This window comes from Amblyraja radiata, chromosome 32 (assembly GCF_010909765.2).
Source record: "Amblyraja radiata isolate CabotCenter1 chromosome 32, sAmbRad1.1.pri, whole genome shotgun sequence".
Lineage (NCBI taxonomy): Eukaryota > Metazoa > Chordata > Chondrichthyes > Rajiformes > Rajidae > Amblyraja > Amblyraja radiata.
In genome coordinates this window covers 21,838,176-21,864,875 of record NC_045987.1, presented here as the reverse complement: position 1 = coordinate 21,864,875, position 26,700 = coordinate 21,838,176, and the positions used below count along the sequence as shown (strand labels likewise).

At 39.6% G+C, this 26,700-nt stretch overlaps 1 protein-coding gene across 2 annotated transcripts; it reads right to left on the bottom strand.

Moving 5' to 3' along the window:
* Window positions 1-212: 212 nt before the first annotated feature.
* On the bottom strand, window positions 213-12,990 carry LOC116990795. 2 transcript variants are annotated; one of them, XM_033048764.1, is made up of 6 exons: window positions 12,753-12,990; window positions 10,059-10,234; window positions 7,945-8,075; window positions 7,057-7,230; window positions 4,690-4,897; window positions 213-966 (listed from the first exon to the last, which is right to left on the bottom strand). In XM_033048764.1, the coding sequence occupies exons 1-6, from the start codon at window positions 12,912-12,914 to the stop codon at window positions 414-416; spliced, it is 1,404 nt and encodes a 467-aa protein (XP_032904655.1). In that variant the 5' UTR covers window positions 12,915-12,990; the 3' UTR covers window positions 213-413. The 2 variants fall into 2 exon arrangements, with proteins under 2 accessions (XP_032904655.1, XP_032904656.1); XM_033048765.1 differs by lacking the exon at window positions 7,057-7,230.
* Between the last annotated feature and the right edge of the window lie 13,710 nt (window positions 12,991-26,700).

Genomic DNA, 26,700 nt, shown 5'->3' with positions numbered 1-26,700 from the left:
ACATGGCAAATTATACAGTATTGACTGAAACTATGTGCCTCATTTTACCCGTGTCAGCTCATTGAAAGAGTGTACCAAATAATTCTGCTCCCATGCTTTTTTTTTCCTGCTTGCAATTTTTCTTCTTCTCTATATTTTAAATTTCCTTTTGAAATTTATCATTGAGTGTATTTCCCTGTCAAGCAATGAGTTCCAATCTTGAAGAAACTTTGTTTTACTATTTGGCTCTTTTTAGTAAATGTCTTAAATGGGTGTCCTTATTTCAATCCTTGCATCAACATTAATATTTTCTACTTTATTTATTATCAAAAATCCTCATAATATTAAATGCCTTTATTAAATTTACACTTAAATGTCTCTAAGTTAAGTCGGCAAATACTACTGCCTGCTAAGTGGTGATGTGAACTGGGAAATTAGTAGTTTTGCCTAATGGTCAGATGTCTGGTCATGGGCAAGGCAGTAACAGCAGATTCTTTCGTATTGAATACCAAATTATTGCGTTGAATATGTATCTTTGTTCTCTCTCTGTCATTCTCGACAACAGTAACAGGAGTAGGATTCTCTTTGGACCTGGGATTTGAATTGTTTTGCGAGTTCTCCTGGAGAGCATGACCATCGTCTGGTTCTGCTTCCAAATCATAGATCTTTAAATCAAGCATTGCATCATTTCTGCTATTGTGCTTTATTGGTTGTATTTCATCTAATCCATTTTGGCGATCTTGAAATGCCTCACTATATTTTTTTGTATCTCCAAAGTAACAAGTAACTGAAGTAGGATGAGCATATTTCTTTTCACTTGGTCTCTTTTGCATTTGACCTTTCAGTTCACCACCAGGCTGACATGCCCAAGCAGAACGTTTGATCCTGTTTGACTCTTGAATTTTAGTAATATTTTTATCTTTTCCTTTAATTTTCATGTCTTCAGTTGATTCTTCTGACGTCTGTGAAACTCCGGCATCTGGTTCCCTGTGAGACAGGTTGGAATAATTATATTTCAAAACACATTGTCAGATTTTTTTTTTTCCTCATTCGTTCAGGTACTATCAGATTGTATTCACTAACTTATAAAGATGAAGATATAATACATTGTCAAATGTGTTCTTCTGACATTTTGAAAGGGATTTCCATTTAAATGTCATAAGTCTATGTAACCTACATTTTGCAAATTCTTTCATGGCAAATTAAGTTCAATTTCTGATCTCCATTGGAGGTGCACAGTCATGATGATTGATTACACAGAGTCTGGGAAGGGGCTGAATGCAAATTGTGAAATTCTGCATCTGACTACAATGCAGTGTATTTTTGTTTGCAATATCCATTGTCTGTGATTTGTACAGGGTGTGTTCAGCTTTGGTTGGCCCACCCAGTCATATAAACTGTTAACTGTCTGAATGATTCTGAATAATTTGGTAATATGATATTTAAATGATGAAATTCCATATTTTTCAGTGCAATTTTTGCCAAGATTTTATTTATTTATAACTTGGTCATTGTGTAGAAGGATTTTAAGAGCCAATTGCACTTAAATAAAGTTTTGTAAGAACAGGACTCTCAAATGTTGGAGCATATAATTAATTTATAAAGGATAAATTAGGGGAAAAGAGGGAATTTAATTGTTATATTTGGAAAATAATAGACCATGTAGCATTTTGAACCTTGAATGCCATTCAGTGAGATCATGGAGAACTCCACACATGTTATTCTCCAAGCTCCTTAATAAATTTGACCACAAATATTAATCAACCACAAATTTAACATTAATATTTTATCTTGTAGGAAAAAGGTAATGCTGTACATAGAGGTATAAGTATTCTGCACCAGAATTCCTAAAAGAAATACAGATTTAAATAATAGTTTTCTTCATTCCAGAAGTATAGACTAACTATGAAATATTTTCTGAAGCGTAGTCAGTTAATTTGAAAAATGCAGCAGTTAATTTCAATACAGTAAACGTTCAAAAACAACAAGTGAATATTGATTATCACTTTTTAATGATGTTGACTGAGAGACAAGTGTTGGCCAGGGCAATGGGAATAACTGCTTTGAAACATTGCCTAGGGATCTATCCCATACTGATTTAATGGCCTATTCTCTTATAGTGCAACCCTTCAGTCCCTGAATATTTTAATTTGAGGATCTGGAGAGGGATGAGAATCCATAATTTCTTTTGACTTGGTATGAACCATTTGCTCAGCTGTAGCTTAACACAAAGGGTGAAAAGGAATTGATAACATCAATTAAGGTTTACCACAGAACACATAATAGACAAAAAGAAGAAATAAATAAATGGGGATTCCAGAAAATGTGTTAAAGTAATTGGGAGAAATTCATCACATTCAAATAAGTCATTAGATAAGGTGGGGAAAGTAGGAAAATGCATGGTCATGAGAAACTGTAAATGTTGGGATCTTGAGCAAAACAGCAAAGTGAGGGGGGAACTAAACAGGTCAGGCAACATCAATGGAGGACATAGACAAATAACATTTTGGATCGGAGGTCTGACAAAGGATCCTGATCAAAAACGTCTTCTGTACATTTTCTCCACAGATGTTGCTTGAGCCAAATCACTTTGTATTTGCTAAAGGAATGAAGTTGAATGGATTTCAGACTACACGTATATTAAACCAATCTGAGAGGAATCATTAATGGATCTGATGTGAAAATAAAGTCGGCAGATAAAAACAACAAATGTATGAAACATGAATAGGAAATGTTGAGAGTCGAGTCAATGTTTTAATATCATGATTTGAGACGGAACAATGAAATTCTTCCTTGCAGCAGCACAACAAATAGGCAAACACCATAATAACCTCTGTAAACACTAATGAGCAACAAATAAAGCACTGGGATTTTATTTGAAAACACAAATGATAATAATACAATGACCCCAAGTCTATGTAGTTCATAGCTTATTTAGAGGTTGTAGTGATTAATAGCCTGCTCCAAGTACAGATAGTACTCTGGCACATAGACATCTTGCCTGGTGTGGACAAGTTGGGTCAATTACCTGTTTCCTTGTTGTATTATCCTGACCCAAGAACCACGACTCTATATAGCAAATGGTGACCACAATGTAAGTTTTAAATAAGAATTGATAAAGACACAAGTTAAAGATTGAAGAAATAGGAGGATTTGAGCTGATGAGAATTGAATCAGAGAAGGAAAATTTGCAAAATATTTTAACTGTCAAAGGGATAGAACAGAAGTAGGTATTGAGACTTTAAATGAGTAAAGTTCACAAGAAGTGTGTCCTGGTGAAATAAAATAAGTGCCAGTCAATAATAAAATATGATAGATGATTTAAAAAATGGGGGTGAAATGGAATCTGAAGAAATCATTAATATTAAAGAGAGGCAACACTAAGCACACGCACAATAAAAGTGATTACAAAATAAGTTACCAATACGTTAAACAAAGGAAAGTGAAAATAATAAATTAAATTCAATTATTAAAATTAATTTTAAATTAGTTGAAAATCTAAAAATGTGAAGGTCACTTCTCATGTTTTCCCTCTGCCCACACAGTGTCAATCAATGGAAACACAAAGATCAACTCGTGTACCTTGTTTCCATCACCAACACCTCCCTTTTTTTTCTCTCTGCATCTATTCCCAGAAAAACAAACTTCATGTGATATTAGCACTTGTGCTATTTTGCTGCTATTCTTACAATTAAGTTTTAGTCTATTCAAATCTCTTAGCTTTAATGCCACTGAAGTCTGAAAAATAATTTGTTCACCAATCAGTTATTCCCTTGAGAAGGAAAGATGGACCCATAAGCCAAGAGGCATTTACAGTACCTGAAAATGTGACATATAATTCACTTACCTAACTATTTTTATGAGCTGGCCAGACTACATCTATTCTCTGTAAGTAAGTCTGGGTGGTGGGTGTATGGAACAAGCTGCTGGAGGAGGTAGTTGAGGCAAGGACTATTGCAACATTTAGACAGGTACTTGGATACGGTGAATTTAGAGATATGAACCAAAATCATGCAGGTGGGACTAGTTTATATGGGGCATGTTGGTCGGCATGGGCAAGTTGGGCCAAGGGGCCTGTTTGCACGCTGTATGACTCTAACTCCACACAGACTCTGAAGTCAGGATGGAACCCAGGTCTCTGGTGCTGTGATACACCACCTCTACCAGCCATGCCACTGTGTTGTCCCAGTACCTTGGTGATACCCTCTGCCACCAGGAGGGAATTTTCTTTTTGTGGTCTGACCCCCATCTTTCCTCCAAAACATTTTTCTCATGCCTGTCAAATTTATTTGGATTCCTTGTAATGTTTGTTGTCAAAGTTTCTCAAGCTCTCTGTCTTCCTTAATTCTTATTTACTTATAATTAGCTTGGTTCTGATAACAATCTGGCAACCATCATATGTTCTTTTTCTGCTCTGCTTACCTCTGTCTCTTTGGTCACACGTAGAGTTCTGGAATTAGTATCCCCATCTTTCTCCATTCATGGGAATTAGCCCAGGCTGCAGCTAAGGCACCTTTGCTTTAATGGCTTTCTATTGTTCAGTACAGTTTGACCTGCCAACTTTGATTCCAGACTATCTGGCTGAGATTTTTTTAAAAATTTCAAATCTGGTCCATCTCAACAAATTATTTTTACATTGTCCACCACAGATGCACTGAAATGGTTTAAAGGGATGTGGGCCAAACTTGCTTAATATAACATGGGGTTTACCTTGCTGTTGGATATTCCTCCTCTTCTTGAATGTCAAGGCTGGGCAGATAAAGATGAAGTGTTTCTCGAGCATTTACTTTGGTCTCCTGAAATTCTGAATCGTGAAATCTAGATGAAACATCTATTTCACATGATGCCTCTACCCCAATATCCTCTTTCCTTGAAAGATGGCCGTCAGCATCCTGGTTAGTACTTAGTTTGTATTTTCCTATTAGAAATTGAACCAAATATCAATATTGATTAATTCTTCCTTTAAAAATGAAAATCAGATATTAGATACTCTAGTGGTAGTGCGTGTATCATTGCTGCTCAAAATTGGTGTGTGCAGGGAAGGGAGTATTCATGAATTTTTGCCCATTAGTCTTTCTAATGGAAAGCTGATGTTGGACTATCCATGGCTCTCCTGCTCACATTTCAAAAGTTCAAGATAGTCAATCTGGCAGGACATTTTTTCGACTAGGAAACTGTGGTTGCAGCAGGAACTTAAATGATTGTTCACTCGAGCCTTTTCCAGAATTCCAGGAATCATTGCCGATTTCTTACCCTATGCATATTACTGTTTTTGATCCATTGTCCTTCCGATTTTTTTTTTAGATAAATTTCTATTGATTTCAGTCTTGACATTTTCATTTGACTCCGCATCTGAAATCTTGATGGCAGGATAGTTTCATATTTTCATTATTTTCTGTGTGTCAAATTGTTTCATGATTTCTCTCGGAACACATAGTGCGGGAGTAACTCATTGAGTCAGGTAGCATCTGTGGAGGACATTCGTATGCACCGTTTCAGGTTGGAACCCTTCTTCGGACTCGAAACGTCACTTATCCATGTCGTTCACTGATGCTGCCTGTCCTGTTCAGTTATTCCAACATTTAGTCTTCTACGCAAGCTTCCAGCATCTGCAGTTCCTTGTGCCTTGATTTTACCGCTGAATGAAGTGCTACTTTGAAGACTGTCCCCTAATAGTAGAATGCCCCATAAAAATGGAAAGGTTCTCTTTATTAAATTTTATGGTAAATTTGAATTATAGCATTTCACAATTTTGGAAACTTACAACCTCACAATGTAAGTTGATGTAATTTGCTTTTATTATTCGATTCTTTAACCATGGATTGATTCTGATAATTGGACAGCATATCCTCCAAGACCAATATGTCATCCTTAAAGTTTGGTCTACAATGTTTCACATGTCTTAAGTTTTCCAATTTTTCAGTCATTTACTTAATGTGTCCCTCTCATGAGGCACATCTTGTACGACATGGTGTTATAAGTGTTGGCAGTCTGCTGATTATCTTGCTCTTGGGCCTATTCTTTATATCTGAGTCTAATTGCTAATGTTAACATGCTATTTAATTGTGAGAAATAACAAGATTAAGCCCAAGCCCATATTTACTTTCCAGCTGGGTATCACTGTTCATCAAATAAAGATAGGAACTGAGGTTGTTGAACTGACATGTTGAACTTTTTCCTCACAAGAAATTTACAAAGGGTTCAGAACTCTTGAACCTCGAGTGGAATTGATTCTATATTTTCTGTATTGTCTCAACATTTACATAATGTAAAACCACATCTTGAAATCAAATAATTTATTGTTCTGATTTGAATGAACTTTTGATTAAAGAACAAGATAAATCTGATGAGCTGACACTGTCTGAAATTTGATTAAAAAAGGCATTAAACCTCTGCTGATAATTGATTGATTGGTATACGTTTGGTCAGATTGGACACATTTTCCATAACTGGGGTAAGATTCTGAAGATGCTTGTTGCACTCGGATCATCATTTCTCAAATAGTATGTGATTGTGTAGTAATAACAATTGTCCCATATTTCCTGTAAGATATCAAAGTTTAAATGTTGACTGTCTTTCATTCTCTAACATGGGGTACTTGATATAGTTGTGTTGACAAATGAGGATATTCTTAATCTATATGACTGTAGTCTCTTTACAAATTCACCAAGTTATCAAGAATACCTAGATTCAATATTGTATTTAAGAAAAAGAAAGGAATGGTGTTTCCTATGCCCAAGACTTAAAGTGTCAGCTTAAAGTGTGCAGAAATAAATGTTGAAATCTAGACCAGATATATGTTTGAAGTTTCTAGTTCTGAAACTGGTATTTTTGTTGTTAAATTACATTGCAGTGGTTGGAATATCAAGCTAAGGCCCAATAAGACACTAGTTATTGATAATTAATGATATTCACTATTGCAAATGTCACAGAAAAATATACAGAAGTTGATTATGGGAAACCTATCAGCTCATATGTTCAGGACCAATAAATGAAATTTGTTGTGTTTTCACTCACCTTTAAATTTAGATACATATATTGGTTTACTTCAAGAAATCTTTGAATGATTATACATACTTATAAGATCCTGATCATCGATAATCTGCTGAATAAGCATTTCTAGTTCGTTGTCTAAATTCTGAACAATTCCTCCGCCTCCAAGTGCTGATTCATTCCTTATTAATGTGGGGCTTTGGCATAAAGATCCTCTGCTGCTTGTTTTTTGCAGAAGGTCACACTTTATTCCATATGCTGTATTTGGAAATTGAGAGATAGAGAACAAAATAAGGAGGATAAATCTGTATTCAATATTTGCTGTCAGGGAAATGCACATAGGCTGAACCGTAGTTCAACCGTTGTACACTACTCACCATTGTCCTGTGGCGTAGTGTATCAAGTTTTGTTCAGATTTATGTTATATTTTACAAGTTATTCACATTTTTATCTTTACAACATCCCACTTTGAGAAAAATTTCTTCCATCTGCATTGGCAGTTACAGCTATGACGTCACAATGGGATTGTAACCCAGCCTGCTACAATGTTGCAATCCCAGGACACTGAGTCCTGGCAGCCCTAGCAAGTGCAATTGGATTAAAAAAAAAAAAAAGTTTAAAATGAGGGAGGGTGAATAAGGGGAAATGAGCCGCCCCCGCAAAGTTGGAGGCTATGGGTGAGTGGTGGAATATTGCTTTGGGGGAACGGGTGAGTGGTGGAATATTGTATTGGGGGACGAGGCCTCCCGTGGGGGATATGGGTGAGTGGTCGAATATTGCGTTTGGGGAACGAGTTGCGATGGGGGAACGGGTTGCGTTGGGGGACCAGGTCTCCTGTATGACGGGGACCCAATGGGTCCCACTTTGTCTAGTATTTAATAAAAATCTAATTTAAATCATAATTCTCTTTAGATGATAATCAATCATTCATATAACATGAAAAATTAAACAAAGTTACATTAGTCGTATTACCTGTAATTTGGGGCATTCTGTTCTCAGCTGGTGCATTGCTTTTTGGCTCGGTTGATCTGAAGGAACATCTTCGACTGTCTGGTTTAGGCCTGGGCTGAATGTGTCCTTTTACTGGTGCAGTTGTATTGGTCCTTGTTCAAATAAACAGGTACATTTTCTATGATTTTATTCTTGTATTTCAATACCAGCATATTTATTGCCATCATAGATAACCCTTGGGGTTATATTAGAGGCTTACATGATGCAACGAATGCCATTTTTAAAAATGGTATTGGAAGTTGTATGATATAACCCTATTGCTATTTTTTTAGTTTAATTTCTATAAACCACTCCATTCTATATTTAATACAGAGACTGAATCCTGACTCCCTCCGACAGTAGTTCCCCTGAGAAGAATAGTATTTTTTATGTTCTTTGATTCATTATTGACTGCTGTTATCCATCATTTATTCATTTCAGTTACAATGAATGGAAACTCTAATGTAAATTATTAGTAATACCTAATTAGATATGATGGAATATAATACAGTGTCGTGCCAAAGAATTTACTGCTTCCAAGAGGAACATCCTTTACCATGGCAAAATGCTATCCCCCGAGTATAGCATGGATATAAATCATTTGTATCAGATGAAGCAATGGGAGCATGAAAAATAGCAATTATTCAGGGTTTTTATTATAAAGTTGTAGCGGGGACTCGCGGGAGTCCAGCCAAAAAACAAAGCTGACACAAGTTGTGTGCACGAGACATGTTTATTCTCTCCAATACAGCTCCCTACTCCACCAAGGTCACGGGTGTTGCCCAGCCTTAAATACCAACTCGGGTACCAACCCCATGACTAGTGCTTCCCACAATGAGACGCCGCCCTCCAGAGCCAAGGGTTCGTTGTGCCCCTGGCTTGCCACCAGGTGCTGCCACAAAGTTAGTTTTAATCAAATCCTCAAGAGTCTCGGGAAGATACAATTTGGAAGAAGCTGCAGTTACTAGACCTAGAACCCTACCTGCGCACAGTCAATGATTTGAAAGAAGGAATCAAGTATAATTTGTCTACGTTTGCTGATAATACAAAACCGGATGGAGGTGTGGGCACAGGCCTCTAGGCAAGGTTAACTAAATGGGCAAGGAAATGGCGGGGGACAGAATGTGGAAAGATGTGACGGCATTCATATTGATACATTAAAAAAAAATTAAAGTCTTAAATGGTGAGAAATTGAAAGGTGTTGGCATTCGGGGGTTTTGAGTGCCTTTGTACAAGTACCACTGAAAGATAAAACGTAGCCATAGCATGCAATGAAGTAAGAAAATGGTACAGTGATCTTCAATAAAAAAAAAAAAACACAATGCCGTAAATACTTCACAGGTCAGGCAGCATTTATAGAAACAGAAAAATACTTCAAGTTTCAAGATAATATTCTCAGGGGAAAAGTGAGCAAACATGTTTTAAGTTGCAGAGAAGAGGGTGAAGTGAACAAAGGGAATGTCTGTGATAATGAAGAGTGCAAGGGTATCCAGGTGGCAGAAACAATGTTGGTGCCACCTAAAGAAGGATGGTGAATGCTAATTACTCGTAGCTTATCCATCCGGGAGAAAACTGACAAAAGGCCACTTTTAAAAAATGACAGAGGTCGTCCTAAGGTCATAAGTGACAGGAACAGAATTAAGCCATTTGGCCCATATTTTACTCCACCATTCAATCATGGTTGATCTATCTCTAAAAGGTATCTGAAGATTTTTTTTACCCATTAACCCAAACATTTATTTAAGTTTCTTCTGCATTGCCCTAATGTAGTCTCTTAAAATTGAATACATGAGTTAAAGTTGGTGTTAATAATTAGCGTTGTTAATTGACCCCGAGTTGGGCCAAAGGGCCTGTTTCCACACTGTATCACTCTTTGACCATGACTAACTTCATTCAGTGATGGATTTGTTCCACTTTCATAAATTAACCAGGATAATATCAATTGTTCAGTTTTCAGAAGAACTACAGACCAACTAAGTTTAAATGTCCAATTATAGGAAGAAAAACAAATGTATTTACCATCCATGGAGCCAAAATATTTACAGGGTGCTACTCCTACCAATTTATCATAACATTAAAAAGCATTGACAACTTACCATGCTACTTTACCTCTACGCAGTTGAGAGGATTCAGGAGATTTGTGTGAACTAGTGATAGACAAGTATTGGTCAGTTGGTCCAATTTCATATTTTTTCTTGATGGCAACTTTAAAGACTGTTGGCCTAAGCAGTTCCAAGGCACGTGAACAATTTACAGAAGAATGCATCTGATTCTATATTTTAAAAAAAAGACATTTATTAATTTAGCAACATAATCAACATCACGGTCTGCACTGCTGATTAAAACTTAATCGGGTGCTATACACTGGAAAAAAAAAAATAGCAGGACTCCAAAGTAAAATAAATTACTATATTACAAAAAAATGCAATAAATAAATTGATGGCTTGAAAGAACCCAATCAGCATTTGAGAATTTTCAAAGAGAAGGAAATAATAATAGTTGGGGAAATTGCTGGAATCTATTATAAGATCCAGAGTAGAAAATATGATTGGTCTAAGTGAGCATGGATTTATGAAAGTTACTTCTGGTGTTACAAATTAGTCAGTCAATCTATGGAAGTTGATGAGAGTTGTCAGAGATGTGGTGAACTTCCTTAATCTTCTGGAGGAATTTAGTATGTTTTCTTGGTTATGGCTTCAATGTGGTTGGTCCAGGACAAATTGTTGCTGATATTTATGCCCAGGAACTTGAAGCCTTTGTCCATCTCCACTTTGGCACCATTGATGATGATTGGGGAGTGTATACCATCTCACTTGGTCAGTTATTAGCTCCTCTGTCCTGCTGACACTGAAAGTGAGATTGTTGTCTTGACACCATGTCTCTAAGCTGTTTATCTCTTGACTGCATCCTGTCTCGTCATTGTTTGAGCCCACCGCAGTGGTGTCATCTGCAAACTTGTAGATTGACATAGCAGAATTTAACCGTACATAGAGTCATAAACAGGCCTTCGGCCCAACTTGCCCACACTGGCCAACAATGTCCCAGCTGCACTACTCCCACTGTGGCTGAGAGGAGGGCGTTGCAGGGAATTATAAAAACTGCGCAGAACATTACAAACGCCCAACTGCCCTCCTTGGATGACATATATAGGGCCCGATGCTTGCGCCGGGCCACAAATATCAAGCAGGACACCTCCCACCCTGCCAACCACCTTTTTACTCTGCTACCCTCTGGGAGGCGATTCAGGACTCTGAAGGCTCGCACCAGTAGACTAAAAAATAGTTTCTACCCATGTGCGATAAAAGAGCTAAATTCCAACAGAGAATGCTGGGGAAGCAAAATGTAATTCCAAGAAATGCCGCCAAATTCTTTTAAATTCTTTTAAAATACCTATTTATTTTTTACTAATAAGTGTACATATGTGTTAATGGTTGTCGTGTTTGTATTTTTTTTTAACCGGAGGAGATGTAATGGAATTTCGTTGCACAGTATTGTGCAATGACAATAAACGTATTCATTCACTTGCCTGCGCTTAGCCCACATCCCTCCAGACCTGCCCTATCCATGTACCTGTCCAACTGCTTCTTAAACGATGGGATAGTCCCAGCCTCAACTACCCTCCTCTGGCAGCGTGTTCCATACACCCGCCACCCGTTGTGTGGAAAAAGTTACCCCTCTGATTCCCATTAAATCTTTTCCCCTTCACCTTGAACCAATGTCCTCTGGTCCTCGATTTCCCCAACTCTGGGGAAAGAGACTCTGTGCGTCTACCCCATCCATTCCCCTCATGATTTTGTACAGTCATGAGAGTATAGGGAGTATGTAAGAGGTTGTGAATGCATCCTTGCTGCACAGTTGTGTTGAGAATTATTGTGGAGGATGTTTTGTTGTCTATCACTTATGTTTAATGGGTCAGGAAAACCTGATCCATTGGCAGAGCGAAGGAGGGTGGGAGGGGGAGAATGCTGACTCGGAAATCCAGGAGTTTGGAGATGAAATTTGTGGGGATTATGGTTAATAAATAGGAGGCTGTTGTAGATATCTTGCTATCTGACATAAATATCTTAATGTTCCAGTGATGAGTATCGAGCACAGTGATGAGTAAAGGTGGCATCTGCTGTGGATCTGTTGGGGTGCTTGGTAAATCGCAGTGAAATAAAATATTCTGGGAGGCTGGAATTAATGGGTGCCATGACCAGCTTCTAAACGGACTTCATGATGGTGGATGTCATTAAGGCTTGCTACCTTGCTTTTCTTTAACGTTGAGGGTAGGAACCGGATCCAGAAGGGTCCTGAGCTGAAACTTCACCTAGCCATGTTCTCTAGAGATGCTGCCTGACCCGAGTTATTCCAGCACTTTGTCTTTTTTTTTGTAAACCAGCATTTGAAGTTTCTTATTTCGACATCTCTCAGAATACATTTATGTGATTGATTGGATTTATTTTTGTTTCAGATGAAATTATTTGAATTTTAAATTGCCCAGCTGGCATGATAGGGTTTGAACTTTTGATTTCGGGTCAATGTCCACTTGCTGCTGGTCCAGTAACCCAACATTAAGAGGGAAAGGGGCATCCAATCTGTGCACAGCAAGCTCCCACAAGAAGCTACAGGATTATGACTGTTATGGTGAAAAGCAAAAGACTGTTGAAAATCTGAGAAGAAACAAAAATGCTGGATGTGCTCAGGAGGTCGCTCCTGGCGAAAGAAATCTGTGCAAAGCCTTTAAAGCAGACATTTTAAAAATACAGTCTGTAAATACACAGATTGACCCCGAGCTAGCTCGGGTCTACCTTCTTAACGGGATTGAGGCGAATTGCCGGGCAGAATCGGTGTCTCTGATTAGGATCGGCGCACTTTTCCATCCGATTTTCCCGGGGAGCTGCGGCCGTTGGGCTGGCCGAGGCGGGCGATGGGGCGGCGTCGCCAGGCCCAGGCGGCTCGAGCTCGTCCATCGTCGCCACGGCAACGGTGGTTGGCGACCGTTAACGGTCGGCGGGAAGTCAGCGCCACGTTGTGCTGCTGGAGCCGAGTCCGGCGACAACCCGCAGGGAGTAAGTAACCACCCCAACCCCATCCCCAGTCTTTGGTGCTCACGGTATTTAACCGGGCTTGGGCAAAGTAACAACACGCTTTCTTAATGCTTCCCGGATAACGCTTTCTTCCGTTAAGGTTTAAAAAAAAAAAAACCCCAACAACAAGACAACACATTCCGGACCGAGCTTCATCCGCAATGCACGGAACATGAGGAAATTATAGTAGACCATCAGCCTTGGCCAGCCATTCAATATAACCATGACTGATCTGTGCTGGCCTCAACTCTTCTGTGGAATTCCTTTTCTCCAGAGATGCTGCCTGTCCCGCGGAGTTACTCCAGCATTTTGTCTACTTTCGATTTAAACCAGCATCTGCAGTTTTTTTTTTCTCTTGTTACTATGTTATTATCTCTTTGGAGTTTATTTAGGCCACTGGTGAAAACATCTCATCCTAAATCCTGGTAGACAAAAATGCTGGAGGATCTCAGCGGGTGAGGCGGCATCCGTGGAGAAAAGGAAATAGGCGACGTTTCGGATCGAGACCCTTCTTCAGACTGAAGAAGTGTTTCGGCCCGAAACGTTGCCTATTTCCTTCGCTCCATAGATGCTGCCTCACCCGCTGAGTTTCTCCAGCAGTTTTGTCTACCAGCAGGAATGATCCTAAATCCTGTTCATCCTTTTTTTTAATTGGCATGTAAAAAAGGCAAGCCTACAATGGTCATGGGAGATTTCAATATGCAGGTAGACTGGGAAAAATCAGGTTGGTACTGGACCCCAAGAAAGGAAATTTGTAAAGTGCCTCCAAGATGGATTCTTACATCAGCTTCTAGTGGAACCTACCAGGGAAAAGGCAATTCTGGGTTTAGTGCTATGTAATGAACTGGATTTGATAATGGAACACAACATAAGTTTTTAAACTGCAATTTGAGAGGGAAAAGGTGAGATGGGATGTATGGTATTGCATCTGACCAATGAGGTCAGAGGAGTTGGCCAAAGTTGACTGAAAAGGGGCCCTAGCAGGGATGAGCAATGAGCAGGAACTGCAATGGCAGGAATTTCTGGGAATAATCCAGAAGATGCAGTATCTTTTCATTCCAAATAGGAAGAAAGATTCTAGGGGGAGAAAGAGGCTGACAAGGGAAGTCAAGGACGTTAGAAGCTGAAAGAAAAGGCATAGCAAAGATTAGTGGGAAGCCAGAGGATTGGGAAGCTTTTAAAGAACAACAGAAGGTAACTAAAGAGGCAAAACGGGGAGAAAATATGAAGTACGAAGGTAAGCTAGCCAAGAATATAAAGGAGGATCGAAATTTTTTTTAGGTATTTGAAAAGATTAGTTCTTTGAATGTCCTTTGAATCCCTTGAAGACAAACAGGTGAATTTAGTATGCGGAACAAGGGAATGGCAGAAGAGTTGAACAGGTACTTTGGTTCTATCTTCACTAAGGAAGACACAAACAATCTCCCAGAAGTACTCGGGGATAGAGGATCTATGGTGATAGAGGAACTGAAGGAAATTCACATTAGTCGGGAAATGGTGTTGGGTAGACTGATGGGACCGAAGGCTGATATATCCCCAGGGCCTCATGGTCTGCATCCCGGGGTACTCAAGAAGGTGGCTCTAGAAGTCGTGGAGGCATTGGTGATCATTTTCGAATATTCTATAGATATTTTCCAAATATCTCGATAGTGGATTATTGAAGTTTCATTGTAAAGTTTAAAAAAAAAAGCTACACTGAATTATAGAAAATTCAAATCTTCTCAACTAATGACAAATCTCATTTTATAGTTCCGAATTAAGCAAAGTGAAGATATTTGGAAATTAATTTGAGATCAATCCAAGATCTTGCACACAATTCAAGATCTTACATGCAAAGGAATAGTAGCAGGAGTAGGCCATCTAATTACTGAAACCAGTCCAGCCATCCACTATTATTATGTCAGATCTTTCCTGGCTCCAATTTATGTTTTTTTCCCAGTCTCCCATAACCCCTTAATTTCCTAATCTTTCAATAATATATTCTCTTTAAAAACTACATTGATATGGGCTCCATAACCTCTTACGGCATGGAATTCCAGAGTTTTACTACCCTCTGTACGAAGAAATTCCTGATCATATCACTTTTAAATAATCTAACTACTTACTGCACCTGTAAGAATCTTTCATGATGTACAGAAAGACACCAAGATCCCTCTGTACTCCATTCATTTACAATCTTTATCTATTTCAATGTATCCCTATTCCCTCTTACTGACATGACTGATCTCATACTTTCCCACAATTGGGTTTGATTGCCAAGTTTCTGCCCACTCAATCTGTCTTTATCCTGCTGCAGAATATAATCATCCACATCGTAGTATGCCCTCCCACCTCTCCTCGTGTCTTGAGGAAATATGGATGCCTCACACACTGCTCCCTCCTACATATGATTAGTATAGATAATAAACAGTCTATGGTCAAGAATTAATCCTTTCAGCCTTATAAAGACCCACTTATTCTGTCTATGCCTTCTATGTGATAATGAGTCTTCAATTGCTATGAAACTATTTCCCCCAATACCATGAGTTCTTCTATTCTGCAATAACTGTATACTAGTCACTTTGTCAAATAACTTCTGGGAATTCAAATGCCCTGCTTCTTCACTTTTGCCATTACTGACATTGCTTTTACTCCAACGAGTTTGTCAAACATGAGTTTTCTATCCAAATACTGTGTATTGAGCTTCTCTAAATGACTAGCTATTCCTTTCTTGATTGTAGTCTCCAATATCATGGCGACAACAGATGTTAAGCTAATTAGCCTTTGATTCCCACTGCATTTGTATTTCAGATCTTTCGCAGCAGTTAACTCGCATGTTATTTTTGGAAGCACTATCTTGACAAATAAGCGAGTTCGGTATTCTGAAAAACGTAAGGAATCATAGGATTTGTCAAAGGTCATTCGTGATAAAGAAAAGGCAAACGAAGCGCTGGCTGTATGAACTGTATAAATTCTGATCTTTATGATTTATGTGTAAAAAATATATTTAATCTGAGGAACGGAGGTGCCAGATAGTGGGAAAGCCGGTGTAACAGCGAGAGAGAAAGGGGCAGATGCAAGTGGGAGACGGGAAGCGACTGGACTAGCGGGGAGACATTCTTGGCAGCTGAGCTGCTGCGTGTGTACAGACCTGCGTTTCATCCATAGTCAGGATCGAACCAGAGTTCATCAACGGGGATACACACAAAATGCTGCAGTAACTCAGCGGGACAGGTAGCATCTTTGGAGAAAAGAGGCGACGTTTCGGGTCGAGACCCATCTCTGGAGATGTTGCCTGATCTGCTGAGTTACTGAAGCATTTTGTGTGTATCCCCGTTGATGACTGGTGCTCGGCTTTCGCCGGCATCGAGGGATTTAACTGACAGCCACTGGATAAGGCGACGGTGCAGCCGACGGTCCCCGGCCCGTCGGGGAACGGGTTCTTCTGGAGCTGGAGCAGAGTTGAGCTGGAGTTAGCGTTTTTTCTCCGCGCTGGCTGTGAGCTTCGGGCCGCCACTGCTCCGAGCCAGTCAGTCCAGGGTTGTCGGTTAACCTGGCGGGACAGGCAGAGTTGAGATGGAGTTAGCGCTTCTTCTCCGAGCTGGCTGTAAGCCTGGGGCCGCCACTGCTCCAGGACGGTGTCCCGTCAGTCCAGGGTCACCCCGGACAGCTCCGGCTGTTCCTGGACAGGGATGGGGGACTCGAGAGGGGACAGGGATGGTCCAGTAGCAATTCAACAGCACTTGCAGCGCCGGAGACTAGGGTTTCGATCCTGACTATGGATGAACGCAGGTCTGTGTACATGCAGCAGCCTAGCTGCCGAGAATGTTTATTTCGAGTGACCTATGACCTGGGCATGCGCAGTTGAAATACCAAACTTGCTTATTGCAAGCAAATCTTGTTCCCCGAGTCATTTATTTTATATGGATATTGCTTTGAGATATTGCAGAGACGTGCCAGTGCACCATGTAAATGCGTTGTTTTCCAGTTAATAAGGCTTGGGGAACACCTGCTGGTAATTCATGAAATTTGATTCTGGAAAATACTGGATGAGAATATTATATATCATTGCACTTTCTTTATGACTTTTGGAATGAGTGGTTTTATTAAGAAGTTTTTATTTAAAATTTATTAGCAACTAATGCAAATGTTTTGTTACAGGAACTAAATATTTTTGTTAGAGTTGGTCATTCAAAATGTGTGGTGACAGAATTTGAGATGGGGCTTGAAGCAATTAAGGTACATTAAAATGTTTACAGATTTGTAGTTAAATTCTTTGGTGCATTCTTTAGCAGCACAAAACAGATGGCCAACTGGTAGACACAACTAGTTTTTCATGTCGGAAGGAACAGCATATGCTGGTTTGCTAATGCAACAATTGGAGGTTTAAACCAGATTGGCAGGGGGGTGGGATCTCGTGCAGGACAGGGGCACGTGAGAGGCTAGAAGTTGGTATGGCGGGTGGTGTAGGAAAGGTTAGTGGACAGAGTAGACAGGTGAAAGGCGGAAAGCGAGGAAGGAGGGTTGGTTTAATCTGCACGTATTTTAATACAAAGGGCCTGACGGGTAAAGGGCCTGTCGCACGAGCATGCGACCTGCATGCGGCAAGCGCGACCAAACCGGAAGCAGGGGCCGCGCGGAGGTCGAGTGATCCCCGTACAAAGCCGGCCCCACCTCATTCTCAACGTGGGAAAAACTAAGGAGATGGTGGTTGACTTCAGGAGGGCGGGAAAACAACACCATACACCTCTGCACATCGATGGAGCTGATGTGGAAAGGGTCAGCAGCGTGAAGTTCCTAGGACTCCACCTGTCAGATGACCTGACGTCCACGACCAACACCACAGCACTGGTCAAGAGAGCCCAGCAGTGACTACACCCTCTCCAAAGACTACGGAAAGCAGGTCTCCCCACTACACACCTACGAACTTTTTATAGGGGGACAATCGAGAGCACATTAACCTACGGCATCACTTCCTGGTTCGGAAGCTGCAAGGCGTATGAACGGCACCAACTAGACAGGATTGTGAAGACCGCTAGCAGGATTATTGGTGCTCCACTCCCTTTCCTGCTGGACATATACAGGAAGAGATGTATCAGCAGAGCCATCTCCATCATCAAAGACCCCTACCACCCATCGTATCACATATTCTCCATCCTGCCATCTGGGAAGAGGTACAGGAGCAATAGCTGCAAAACCAGCAGGATGCTCCTCAGCTTCTTCCCGCAGGCTATAAGACCGATAAACGTACTTTGCCCCCTGCCAAAGTATCGCGCACCAACCACCAACCTGGACACACTGCAGCAGAGCCACTGTCGTGCCGCTGCCGATCGGAACGCCTGTTGATGTTTAGTAGAGAGTAGAGTGTTTAATTTGTTCATGATATATGTATTTTTATTTCTATTTATTTTTTACTGCACACTGAATGGACACTGGTTGAGCAACGTTTTTGTTTCCCCTGGGTATGTGAGTACTCGGGAAAATGACAATAAAGATATACTACTATACTACTACTACTACTACTACCAGCATGGGCCTGCATGCGGCGAGAGCGACCAAACCGGAAGCGGGGGCCGCGCAGTGGTCGAGTGAGTGACGTGAAGTTCGAGCGAAGTCCGCGCGTGACGTACGGTGTCAAGACGCTGCGTACGGCGTCGTGACGCTGTGCACGCCGGTCGCGGCGCAGAATTTTTGAACATGGTCAGTTTTCCGCACAACTCCATACAGCTCTGGCGATCGAAGTGGGACCGGCCCCGTGAGGCCGTACGACTCAAGCGACCATGTTAGGTCGCCCTTGCCGCATGGAGTCGCATGCTCGTGGGACAGGCCCTTAAGGCAAATGAGCTTAGGGCCTGGATAGGTATGACTGAACCTGGTTAAGGGACGTGAAGGACTGAAAAAATGTTCAGGAATACAGGGGTTCAGGAGAGGCAGGGCTGAGGGAAAAGGGGGAGGGGGGGGGGGGTTTGCATTGTTGGATAAGAGGGATGTCATGGCTGTGTTCAGAGGTGAAATTATGGACGGTCTGTCTAGTGAGGCTAAATGGGTGGAGCTGAGTATCACGAAAGGGATGATCACCTTGTTGGGGTTGTCCTACAGACCCCCGAATACCGAAGCATTCTAGCCAGAGGGAGAGAAGGTGAGAGAAGAAGCAGATGAGAAAGAGGGAGAAGGAAGAAAGAACAGAAAGAGAGGAAAGCAGAGCAAGTGAGGCACCTCCCAGCTAGCTGTATTCCCCAGAGCAGGTTAGAGGAAGACTGAGCCATTGGGACAAACTTGAGACCACAAGTGCCACAGTGTGGTCAAGATTGGGCTGCCTGGAAGAAGCCAGGGCCTCTATTGTGGCTATGACTGCGTGGCCAAGGCAAGCTTGAGACAACACTGCCTCTTCCTGTCCATGGACAACAAGGAATTGGACCCACACACAGAGGCAAAGACTGAGCTGTCGGGATAATTTCAAGACCACCAGTACTGCCTCTTGAAGCTCCAAAGCTGAGCCACAAGGTCAGGATAACCCTGGGATCGCCAGCAAGGCAAGAGTGAACTGCAGGGAGAGACCTGAGATCACCACTCGTCCTCCTTTGAGACCACGACTGAGTTGCCAGGACAAGCCTGAGATCGCCAGTGCCACCGCACATGCGCCCTGACGATGAGGGATAGTATCTCCATACGGTTCTGAACTTTGTTGTCTCTGTAAATAAAACCTATCACGCGAGTTCACCCTACTGCAAGTGCTGAACCCGGCACCATCTCCAGTGCCACAAATGCTAAAAGTAAATGATTGGACATATGCAAGGATGGGAGCAGGAGTGATAGGTTTGATCAATAAATAGTGTACAATTTGTTGTTCCTAAGTGAACAGCTCCATAATTGTGAATTAGGCTACATGGTTCAATTTCAACAGAGAGGAATTTTGCATGTGGTATGACACCATGGGTGAGCTGGACTCCAGAAAAGCAGTGATAAGGCACATGAACATTTGCAGCAAAATAGCAGGTTCATGACTTCAATTCCTAAAAATATGTAAAATTTGTTCAAGCCACACCTGTGTGATTTTTTCTGAATACTCTGCTAGTTTTCATGATATTGCAGTCAAAATTTGAGGTATATTTAATGGGTTTATAATATAATAAAATTAATCTAATCTATTCTTAATGACAAAAGAAACAATGTGTTAATGTATATCTGTCCATTATCCTCACTGTCACATTAAAATAAGAATGTAATTAATGATTGTCTGCTTCCCACACAAACATTAATTTTAACTTGATTAATTCTTATGTAGTCTGACCTTTACAAAACTATTTAGAACTGTTTGCCCTTTACCACAGAACAATGAACACCTTTTATGATGATATTTATCATGCATTAATAAGTCTACATTGCTACAAGCTTCTGGAATTCAGAAACACACATTCCTAGACAGTCTTACCACTGAGAGATGAAATGTACTGTGAAATGGGACTCAAATTTAGATTTCAGTTCAGTAATAACATTATTGCATTAATTTTGTATGAATAACTAAAACCAAATAAAGAAAAACGAAAGTAATTGTTTAATTTGCAGATTAAGTGGAAACAGATCCTTTCTACTTCTGTCTATTCAGTGATTTTATCAACACTATCCTCTTAAAGTTCCAAAAACTCACCCAAAGCGTGTATTTTGAACAAAATTGGGCACAAATGACAACCAGATATTTAATTTTATCAGCATTGGTGACAGAATCTGTATTAGCATCTTACCCAAAACAAATTCCCTGCTCGTTAAACAGAATGATGGTATCGTACGGTCAGGAACAGGCTCTTTGCCCCATTGTGTTCATGCCCACATCAAATATCCGACTACAAAAATCCTCCAGTAAACCCATTCTATTCTCTTCTTCACATATTCACGAACTTGCTCCAGTTCTACCACTCGCCTACATCCCTGGGGCAATTTACAATGGTCAGTGAACCTCCTGTCCAGCATCCACTAATGCTAGCAGGCCTTTGCCTAAGTAGTATATCTGTACCCATATAATGTAATATAAATAGCTCTTATGCATTTTTCTGTACATAGAAAAGATTGTGGTTTAGTTAATTTACTGATTTACAATTTTCTATGATCAAAAGCTGCACACAATTTCAAAATAATTCTTGCAAATAATAAATTGAAAACCAAGGGTAAGTATAAATGTTATTTCATTATGAAGTAGTGGATTTCTGAACTTCTTTGGATATCACCTTGGCTTCTGAAAAAAAACACAATTTCTAGACTATTACACTCTATTGCGATTAGGATCACCTTGGATGTCATTTTGTGAACAAAGCAGTTAAAGTTGCAAAGTGAGAAGATTTCCATCCTTGCCATGTTTGGAAAGAAATGCAATGTGTGCCCAAGGGGAAGAACTAGGATAAATGTGGTTGAAAGTCGTGTGATGTGAATATGGATGTGATGTGAAAATGGGATAACGTGTAACTAATGTGATGAGTGATTGGTGTGAATTCAATGGGCCGAAAGGCCTGTATCTATGCTTTATCTTTCCATCAATTCAATCGAGTATGCATTCAGTAGCTGTACAAATATGCTTTAATCTGGCCATTTGATTTGAAATTTGGGAACTGTTGTGCTGCTAATGCTATGTGAAACAAATGCTAATGTCCACTTTTGGTGATTATCTGAGAATCTCCTCAGCCAAGTACACCCTAAAATGATGCCGTTAGGAATGTTTTTATTGCATAAATCCTCAAACAATGCAGAGAACTATTGATTCTCGTCTTTAAGTCTTTAAATTTTTTTAGTCAAGATTTGTTATATGCCAATGCAAAAAATTGAAAATGGTGCATTTTATAAACTCCGTGCATCACTTTTTTCATAATTGTGTATGTAGGATTACATTAGTTTTAATGAATATTCAGGAACAATGCAGGTACTAATTTCCAACATGATTGGCCTATGTCTTTTTTCAGATATATGGGGATAAACTGAATCTCGTCAGTCAAAAACAAAGTTACGTATTTTATTGAAAACAACGTAGGTGTGTACACATTAATGTATAGTAAGAGTCTGAAGAAGGGTCTCGACCAGAAACGTCACCTATTCCTTTTCTCTAAAGATGCTGTCTGACCCGCTAAGTTACTCCAGCATTCTGTGTCTATCTATAAATTTCATTGTTCTGTTCCGGTACATATGAAATCTTGACTTTTGAAGTGCCTTTGCTGGATTCCCCCTTAATATACAAATCAAATGCTGGTAACTCATTAACATTTTGTAAGGGACTGAGGAAAGAGGTAGACAAAATGCTAGAGAAACTCAGTGGGTGAGGCAGCATCTATGGAGAGAAGAAGGCGACGTTTTGGGTCGAGACCCTTCTTCAGAGTGAGAGAAGGAATTAGATGGAAACACTTCAATAATGTCAAAAAGCAAAGTTAAAGCTGGTTTCTAAAAAGTAAGAAATTGAAATATTAACTAACTTCAGTTTCTCCATTTATATACTCATTGACCTATCGAGTGTTTATCATTTTTACATTTCCAGCATCTAAAAAACTTTTTTATTTAAGATCATAATATTAAATAGATCTTTCACAAGAGGGTGCTATTGTAACTCTCATCAACTAATATTCTAACATTTTTGGAATTCATGGTGAATGTTGCAGAACAGAGGGATCTGGGAGTGCAGGTACATAGTGCCCTGAAAGTTGTGTCATAGGTAGATAGGGTATCAAGAAGGATTTTGTTAAGAAGGATTTTGCGTTTGAGGAAGGGTTTCGACCCCAAATGTTGGCCTATTTCCTACGCTCCATGGATGCTGCCTCACCCACTGAGTTTCTCCAGCATTTTTGTCTACCTAGGATTTTGGTAAATTGGCTTTCATCAGTCAGGGTTTTGAGTATTGAACCTGAGCCTTTATGCTACGGTTGTATAAGATAGTTGATGAACCAACTAGGAGTACACTGCTCAGTTTTGGTCACCTTGCTATGGGAAAGATGCAAATAAAGCAGAAGGAGTACAGAGAAAATTTAAAGGGATGTTGCCAGGATGGCAGCAAGCTAGGACTTTATTCCTTGGAGTGCAGGAGGCTGAGGGGTAATCTTATAGTAGTGCTTAAAATCGGAAGAATGGAAAGGGTGAATGCACAGTCTTTTCCCCCAGGATAGGGGAATCAATAACAAGAGAACATATACGTAACGTGAAATGGGTAAGATTTAATACAAACCTGAGGACAATTTTTTCACTCGGATGGTGGTGACCCTGCTGGATCTGTGTTTATTTTATATTTTGTTGCATTATGAATGTCACAATGAAAAGACATAGTATAATTAGGTGATTCGGCCTGCTCATGGTTGATCTATTTTTCCCTCTCAAAACCATTCTCCAGCCTTCACTGTCACCTTTGATGCCTATACTAATCAAAAACCTAACAACCTCCTATGATCTCTTCTATTACTTTTAAATACCTGATGGGTCAGAGATAAATTTCATTTTCCCATTTTAATTCAATTATTTGCAATTTTCCCTCCAGGAAAACATCGTGTCAATGAAATTATATACATACATAGAATAATACATGAGTAAATATACATAAAAACATAAAATCGAAAACCATAAATTGAAAAAAAAAAGGAATCTCTGCCATTCTCGAATTATTATTTGTAGGTTTTTTTTCCACTCTAAATTAATATGTGAAGGTTGAAAAATCAATAACATTTTCTGTTATTTAAAAACAAAAGTATAATTTCCTTCACTGCTATGGTACTTGCACATTTCTTCTATGTGACACTTTAATACAGCTAGCTTGTTGTGATTGATGTACAAGCAAGGTCAACTTCATATGCTATTATTTGACTACAAACATTTGGGTAGAAAAATACTAATGTATTAATTCAAAGAAGCACTTCAGTCATTGGCACTTTGAAATTAAAATTGAAATTGCCAGCAGTGCATATCTATCTGGAACATTAAAAAACTACTTTCAGTGAAACTCATTCTTGAAAACAAACTTAGCATATTTTTTGTGAATACATTCTAGTGTTTATTTAAAAAGAGAAGAATTTGCTTATATAAAAATATTAAATACACTAAACTAGGCATAACCCAAATTGAGGTGTGCCATACAGTCTTCAGGGATAGTAGTCGCAATCTCAATTGTGCAAACATGCTTACAGCATTACCAACTGGAAGCTGTTGTTATTTCTTCTTATGAGTAAAGTAAGGTGCAGAACTTTTCAGTTTGTATATTGTTTTTTGAATTTTAATCCTTCTGTTGAAATAAATCAATGGTAATATCTAAACAATTCAATTGAGATCTTGTTCCTGAGTAGATCAACTCAATGTAAAACTCTATTTATATAAAGTAGTTGTTGGGTTTAAAAAAAAAGATGAATAATGATAAAAGTACTTTGCAGGAAAAAATGTGTTAATTAAAAAAATGCATGTAAAATTGCAGAAATCTGTATCCTCCAAAAACATTTCATTAAGGCAATCTTGCTGCCACATATTAGTTAAACAGGATAATGAACAAAATGTCAGAAAGTGAAATATAAGAAATGGCTGATAAATTTGCAGCTCTGCAGAATTTATATGCTCCTTTTAATAATGTTTCAATATATGAGCATTTTATTTAAAGAATGAAACAGTTGCCTGCTTGCAAATTATCTGGTGTTTAAACTATGCCATCTGTTAGCTGGTGAAAAACATCTTTCCACCTCAGCTGAGGTCACTGGTGCATACCCAAAACAAACTACAGACTCTATATTCATGTCGATATCTTGTGCATTACAACTACCTTTGAGAACTTTAGCCATGTTTTGTATTTTTTCAAGATCTTCGTTACCTAAAATCACTCTCACATTTTCCTTGTATGTAGTTCCTACATCGCCAGGAACTTTACGAAAATCGTCAGTTACTTTGTTGAAAACCTGCAAGTTATTCACTAATGTTAGCCACGTTTCTCAAGGGAAGTGATAGCTTGTGGGAAGTTTGCAAAACTGGAAATAAACACAAGATCGCAGTGGAGGGACATTTTCTGTATGATTTCACTGACGATCCTGACTGCAGCAGATTCGTCTTCTTCAAAATAGCTGGTGATTTCTTTTATCTTTTCAAAATGTGCAGCATTGTGGAGTACAGCAGAGAGCCATGTACCCCACCTAGTCAAAATGGGCTGAAGAGGTAGCGGAATCTCGGCTGCCATTTCCTTGAACAACTGCACACGTGACTGTGCTTTGAGGAAGATTTTCTTGACATTGGAAACTAGGCAATTGACATTTGGAAACAAGCTACGTATGTGCTTGGCAATTCTATGGAGTCCTTGAGCTAAGCATGTCAAATGCAAAACAGAAGAACATTCTCGTGTTTTATACCGTCTGGCCAAAGTACAGCAAGTGAAGATGTAAACAACTGAGCAATAGTTGAGCTGTTTGACTTCTCCAATACTTCCAATGTCAACAAATACTCCTTTGATGGTTGACCAGTGTACCGATGACCACATTGGCAACATATCACCCCACCGCATCAGTGGTCTCTATTGAGATCCATATTTTGTTGCATGCAACTTCATCTCTAATTTTCTGCACAACAATGCTGAAGTTGAGGTCGACATAATTTTTCTGTCATGATAACTCGCTTGGTATATGTTCCTCTGTGTATTTCTCTAAAAAACCTCAGAGATTTGTTTTCCAAATTCCACAGTGGAATTCCAGCATCAATTAATGCCTTGCACAGATCACTCAAACTCAGATTTGCGACTGGAGCCAGCAATAAGTGTAGTGAGGAGACAAGCTTGGGTATTTTGCTTGGGTAGTCTACACCCCAGCGGTAACAACATTGACTTCTCTCATTTTAGATAGCCCTTGTTTTCTTCCCCCTTCCCCCTTCCCAGCTCTCCCTCTAGTCCTACTGTCTCCGCATCTTCTTTTTACCGCCCCCCCACCCACATCAGTCTGAAGAAGGGACTCAACCCGAAATGTCGCCTATTTCTTCTCTCCATAGATGCTGCCTCACCCACTGAGGTTCTCCAGCATTTTTAGTCTACCTTCGATTTTTCCAGCATCTGCAGTTCTTTCTTAAATAGATCTTGGAGAAGACTCAACCAATGGGCAGCGGCACGAACGAATGAATGACCGACGGTGGCACCCCCGGTTGCGCCCTGGTGGTGAAAGTTTTCTTGTAAGTTGTACTATGTTAACATGTTAATAATAACATTCATATTAAAGTGTTAACATAGAAAATGTCATTGTAATCACGGTACAACTAGAGAAAATAGCCTACCCCTTATTCTCATACTGTGTTTTCTCTTCCTCAGTAAAAGGAAACATGCTTCCTGTGCCTTGTCAGACAACTTTATTCAGAATTTTCTATTAACATCTTATCAACATCGTACCTGGAACCAGTTCAGTGAATTTTTACTGCTCTTTCTCCATGACAAATATGTTCTAGGGTAAAGAGACCACAATTGTACACAATACTCAAAGTGTTCAGTGATTTGTGAACATGAACACATACTGTATGTCTCTACATCAACACTACCTAATTTCTCACTATTTAGCAATACAATACTGTTTTTCTGATATGTGCAGTAAAGTGCCAACCACTTTTTTTCCATATCATATTCTCTGTCATGTTCTTACTCGCTGTTTTCTTTGAAGCCTCTTTATATTCTCAGTGTCATTTAGTTTATTGTCAGAAAACCTGGGAATATGACATTTGGTTC

Bases quoted from the DNA above. Each gene is read 5' to 3' on its own strand.
- LOC116990795 (XM_033048764.1), bottom strand. From the start codon at position 12,914: ATGGACGAGCTCGAGCCGCCTGGGCCTGGCGACGCCGCCCCATCGCCC. The intron at 8,076-10,058 runs GTAAGTTGTCAA...TATTTGAACAAG, and splicing joins CGTAGAGGTAAAGTAGCATG to GACCAATACAACTGCACCAG. The intron at 4,898-7,056 runs GTATGTATAATC...AATTTCTAATAG, and splicing joins CGATGATCAGGATCTTATAA to GAAAATACAAACTAAGTACT.